At 38.9% G+C, this 6,000-nt stretch overlaps 1 protein-coding gene across 1 annotated transcript in view; it reads right to left on the minus strand.

Moving 5' to 3' along the window:
* MYO5C (myosin VC) overlaps positions 1-6,000 on the minus strand; it is a 98,956-nt gene that overhangs the window by 50,839 nt on the left and 42,117 nt on the right. Inside the window, exons 14-15 of the mRNA XM_029950728.1 lie at positions 1,991-2,074; positions 137-271 (exon numbers count right to left, since the gene is read on the minus strand). Of these exons, the coding sequence (XP_029806588.1) occupies positions 137-271; positions 1,991-2,074 (219 nt within the window). The remainder of the gene's footprint in view (positions 1-136; positions 272-1,990; positions 2,075-6,000) is intronic.

Here is a 6,000-nt window from a genome sequence, read left to right on the forward strand (position 1 = left end):
CTGGCTTTTCTTTGTATTCACATTTATACTAGATGTGGAGTGGGTCAGGGCCCATGTCCAGGCCTGGAATGTGGGCCCCACCACTGCCTGGCTCCCTGTGGGGCCTGGCCACCTCACCCTCAGGTACTTTTTGTACCTTGCTCCCCACTGTGGTCCGGAGCTGCTTGTTGTTTGGCTTGATGACCGGCTTTGCAGATTTAACTGTGATTGCTGAACCAAAAGGGGAAGGAGGAACTGGATTTTCTTGAAAAAAGTTGGCACAGAGATGAAACTGGAAGGAACAGAGAGGATATCAGTGTCCAAAGGTGTACACTCATAGTTGGCAGTTGATACAAACCTCATAAGCGATCACAATAATCCTGTGTAAAATAAGCTTAGGAGTCTCCACCAATCTCTATAGATACTCCTCCCTCGGGATAATGCATAGCTTCCCTCCAGGAATAGAAGCAAAGAGGCAATCTGTGCATATGTCTGTATGTCACATTTCTATTCCATACGTATATTAAATACATATTAAATGTCTGCACGGACGCTGGCACAGTGGAGACGCTTAGTAGCCCTATTTCTGTGCCTTGGCTCAGGCTGTTTCAGCACCTGGAATCTCCTCCCTCCTACCTCATATTCTCATCCTTGTAAATCCAAAGTCTACCCATTACCCAAAGTTCTATTAAAATATTTTCTAGCTCTACCCTTTCACTTACTTAGATTAAGGATAAAAATAAGGGTTAAAAAATTTGTGCCCCAACTCAAATTAATTCCAATTTCTTCTACACATGCAAAAACATCTTTCCCTTAAGTGTCTAAGATACTCATTACTTTCTACCAGGCATCAATTATTTAAATGTCTTATCTTCTTAAAGAGAAACTCATTTTTTTTTCTTTTAAATCAGACACTGACAATCTCCTTGGGGGGAGAATCCCTGCCTTACATATCCCTGTGTGCTCCAGCCACAATGCCAGTGGATCAGAACTTCCCACACCTCCAAGAGCTTCTGTGCTCAGCAGAGAGATTCATGTGCACTTTGATGTGATCTGCATTCAGCTTCCAGACCAGACCCCAGGGTATGGTAAGTGAGTAAGCAATTGGTGTATTAAATCAACTAATTTTCTACACAAGATGCAGGCCATTTCCAGATTGAATTCTCAATCATCAATCAGTTTTAATAACTGAAGTTGTTATGCCTGCAACTTATTTAGGATTGTTAGCGGAAGTGTTCATGCTCATTGGGGAAACTGTCAAAATGCCTGAATATGAACGAAGGATTAGGGAGGTTTTAAAAGAAGAAAAATAAATGTGATCTAACCAAATGTTCACAAAATGAAGGCCTGTGTACGAAATATTCTTATTCTCAAATGTTAATAAGGAAATGTTCAAAGAGGAAAAGGAAAATCCAGAAGTCATTACTTTGGTGATCCTACTCCTCTTCTAGAACTGTGGATTCGAGAAAATTTCACGTCTGAGCCAGCACTCCCCTCCCTGGTCACCCCCTCTCTGTCTTGCTCTGGTTTCTTCTGTGCACTTAGAATTACTGCCTGTCATTGCTACTTATGTGGTTAGAGTACGTCATTCCCTCTGGAATGGTGAGCTCCGTGAGGGCAGGCACCGGGGCGACCTTGCTCACTACTGTAAGCAGAATCCAGGACCAGTGCTGGGCACACGGTAGGTGCTACATACATATCTGTGAATGAGTGAATAAAATGTAAACTGTGGCCTTTTAACTGGTTATATTAGCTACCCTTCCTCTCTGGCATCTGCATATCTGATTTCTGATTTTGTACCTAGTGGATATTTATCTGCATGATTTCAGAAACTGGACACATATTTTAGTTTTAATTCCAAAATAGTTATTTTTTCTAAGTATGAGCTACAGTTTGCCCCTGCAAGACAGTAACATAGCCACACATTTCTTACTTTTTCCTAATATGCATCTAGATCCATTTCAAGTTATATAATGAATAACATTAGTTACCATTGTAGGACCTTACAGACCTTGCTTGCTCTCAAGATTTCAACCAGCATATCATAGACAGTATCTCTGTTCTTCTCAAGGAAACCTTCACATTTATATTCTACCTGTGAAGAGAAAGGGTTTAATTATTGCCAAAGAAGCAAAAGCAGACAGCATCTAAGACCATGAAGTTTTTCTCTTTTTCTTTTTTTAAGAATGAATAATGAAGGCACTAAAAAAGCAGTCTTCTAGAAGAGATTACGTTTCTGTTTATCACAGGAACTCCATTCTATAAAACTTCGGAAGCTGGGAATATGTCATCTGCTGAAAAGAGCCAGGCTCTCCCACTGCCTTGATTTCGAACTCATCACTGATCACTTTGTATTCACCTGTTGGTCCCATCTAGCCACCGGTGACCAGTCATTCCCTGCAATGTGTGTAGTTAATACACAGGTCTAAGAAGATGTGCTTAGGGTCCACTCCATCTTTGAAGCCATCAGGAGGAGGAAAAAAGCTCAGTGTTGTCCTTTGGATTCAAACCAAAAGATTTTCCTAATTCAGCTTTAGTATGGTAGAAAAGAAAGGAAACCTGTCTGACCACAAAAACGTTCCAATGCCACCAGAGCCATTGGGATCAGGTTAGAGTGGGTAAATGTTCTAAGCCTGAATTTGGCTTAGAAAACTCTCCAGATGGCCCTTCTTGATTCACAAGCCTTTTTGAATCCCTCAAACAATAATATATCCAGGGTCATTGCTTAAATATTCAAATTGCAATAGTTTATGCCTTTAGTTTACATAGTTTATTATGTAACATCTATGTGTCATACATTTTCATAAACTATAAAATATGTTTAAAAATCAATCTGTGGGATTTCCATATCCAAAAATGAAGCAGCAGGAAGAGCAATCAAGGAATTGATCCTATTTACAAATGTACCAAAACCCTTAAAATACCTAAAAATAAACCTAACCAAGAGGTAAAAGATATATATGCTGAAAACTATCAAAAGCTCATGAAAGAAATTGAAGAAGACAAAAAAAAATATCCCATGCTCACGGATTGGAAGACCAAATATCGTTAAAATGTCAATACTACCCAAAGCAATCTATACATTCAATGTAATACCTATCAAAATAATACCAGCATTCTTCACAGAGCTAGAACAAATAATCCTAAAATATATATGGAACCAGAAAAGACCCTGAATAGCCAAAGCAATCCTGAAAAAGAAAACCAAAGCTGGTGGCATCACAATTCTGGACTTCAAGCTGTATTAGAAAGCTATTATCATCAAGATATATGGTACTGGCACAAAAACAGACACATAGATCAGAGGAACAAAATAGAGAACCCAGAAATGGACCCACAACTCTATGGCCAACTACTCTTTGACAGAGCAGGAAAGAATATCCAATGGGAAAAAAGCAGTCTCTTTAGCAGGTGGCGCTGGGAAAACTGGACAGCAACATGCAGAAGAATGAATCTGGACCACTTTTTTTATACCAACACACACACACACACACACACACCACCACCACCACCACCACCAAAATAGATGGAAGATCTAAATGTGAGACAGGAATCCATCAAAATCTTAGAGCAGAAAAGCAGGCAACAATCTCTTTGAACCTGGCTACAGCAACTTCTTACTAGACATGTCTCCCAAGGTAAGGGAAACAAAAGCAAAAATGAACTACTGGGACCTCATCAAGATAAAAAGCATCTGCCCAGTGAAGGAAACAATCAACAAAAAGGCAACAGGTGGAATGGGAGGAAACATTTGTAAATGACTTAACAGATAAAGGGTTAGTATCCAAAATCCATAAGGACCTTATCAAACAACACCCAAAGAACAAATTAATCCAGTGAAGAAATGGGCAAAAGACATGAATAGACACTTCTCTAAAGAAGACATCCAGATGGCTAACAGATACATGAAAAGATGCTCAACATCACTCATCATTAGAAAAATACAAATCAAATCCACAATGAGATACACCTCAAACCTGTCAGAATGGCTAAAATTAAAAACTCAGGAAACAACAGATGTGGAGAAAGGGAACCCTTTTGCACTGCTGGTGGGAATGCAAACTGGTGCAGCCACTCTGGAAAACAGTATGGAGTTTCCTCAAAAAATTAAAAATAGAACTACCCTACAACCCAGCAATTGCACTACTAAGTATGTATCCAAAGGATATAAAAATGCTGTTTCAAAGGGGAACATGCTGACACATAGAAGCACATGGACCCCAATGTTTATAGCAACACTATCAACAATAGCAAAAGTATGGAAAGAGCCAAATGTCCATCAATTGATGAATGGATAAAGTAGATGTGATATATATATAAAACATACAATGGAGTATTACTCAGCAATCAAAAAGAATGAAATCTTGCCATTTGCGACAACATGGATGGAACTAGAGTGTATTATGTGAAGTGAAATTAGAGAAAGACAAATATATGACTTCACTCATAGGTGGAATTTAAGATACAAAACAGATGAGCATAAGGGAAGGGAAGCCAAAATAATACAAAAACAGAGAGAGGGACAAAACATAAGAGATCCTTAAATACAGAGAACAAACTAAGGGTTGCTGGAGGAGTTGTGGGTGGGGAATAGGTTTAATGAGCAAGGGGCATTAAGGAAGGCACCTGTTGGGATGGGCCGTGGGTGTTATATGTATGGAATGAATCACTGGATTCTACTCCTGATGTAAATTTAAATAAATAAAAACAAAAAATAAACATTACTTTAAAAATGACATTACAGAAAGCTTAGGAAATAGGGAAAAATGAAAAGTCACTATAACCATGTGCCATAAATGTGTGTTCTCATCTTGTTTTCCTCCACTAAGGAAACACCTGCCCTTGGCACCACTGCCAGTGGGTGTTACTCTAGAGGCCTGGGCAAGGCCTGGGGATGGTGGGGACAGTGCCAGTGCTGTGGGTCAGAGTGTGCTCGTTGTGACTGAGGGAGGGAGTGGTAAGGGGACAACCAGTTGGAGAGCTGTCACAACCTTTGTGGGCTAGAGGAACACTATGAAACTTGGTAGCATTTTTTATTTCTGGAATGATGCTCATAAAGTGAATGAAAATATGTCAAGTCACATTTTCTAGTTGTTGTCTTTTATGATTCCACAGTTGGGATCCTGTGAGGGAAAGGGGAAAAAAAAAGGAATCAGACTTCGTGCAAAGCACATATGGGATTTACTTTGAGACCCTCTTCATGAAATTTAATTCTCTCACCTGACATTTCAAAGAAGTTCTTCTTAACAGCAGCATCTGGACCGACTGCAGATTGGTGGGAAAAAAACCACACACACTAGAAGATTAACTTAAGTTCTTGATTTGATTCGCCAGGGAAATACAGTCATTTTGAAAGTAAGGGGGCTCTGCTTAGATGCAGCAACTCATGGGGCATTTCTAGGAATTTGACCGTTTCTTCCAGACTGCCCAAGTTATTGACATATAATTGCTTATAATATTCTCTTATTATTGTTTGTATTTCTGCAGTGTTGTTTGTGATCTCTCCTCTTTTATGTGTGATTTTCTTTTTTTATCAAACTAGCTAGGGGTTTATAAATTTTGTTAATTCTTCTTGGTTTCATTGATGTGTTCTATGTTTTTTTTTTTAAATTTGTGATAGCATTGATTTCTGCTCTAATCTTTATTATTTTCCATCTTATGATGAATTGGGGTTTTATTTGCTGTTCTTTTCCCAGCTCTTTCGGGTGTAACATTAAGTTGTGTATCTGAGACCTTTCTCCTTCTTTAGGAAGGCCTGGATTGCTATATACTTCCCTCTATGTCCATCTTTCCTGTGTCCCAGAGGTTTGGGGCTGTCATGTTATCATTTTCATTGGCTTCCACGTACTTTTAAATTCCCTCTTCAACTTCCTGGTTAACCCATTCATTCTTTAGTAGACTATTCTTTGATCTCCAAGTATTCATGGTGTTTCCAAATTTTTTCTTGTGGTTGATTTTAAGTTTCACAGAGTTGTGGTCTGAAAATATGTATGGTATGATTTTGTTCCTTTTTTACTTGTT

The sequence above is a fragment of the Suricata suricatta genome, chromosome 9, assembly GCF_006229205.1.
Source record: "Suricata suricatta isolate VVHF042 chromosome 9, meerkat_22Aug2017_6uvM2_HiC, whole genome shotgun sequence".
In the NCBI taxonomy this organism is placed as follows: domain Eukaryota; kingdom Metazoa; phylum Chordata; class Mammalia; order Carnivora; family Herpestidae; genus Suricata; species Suricata suricatta.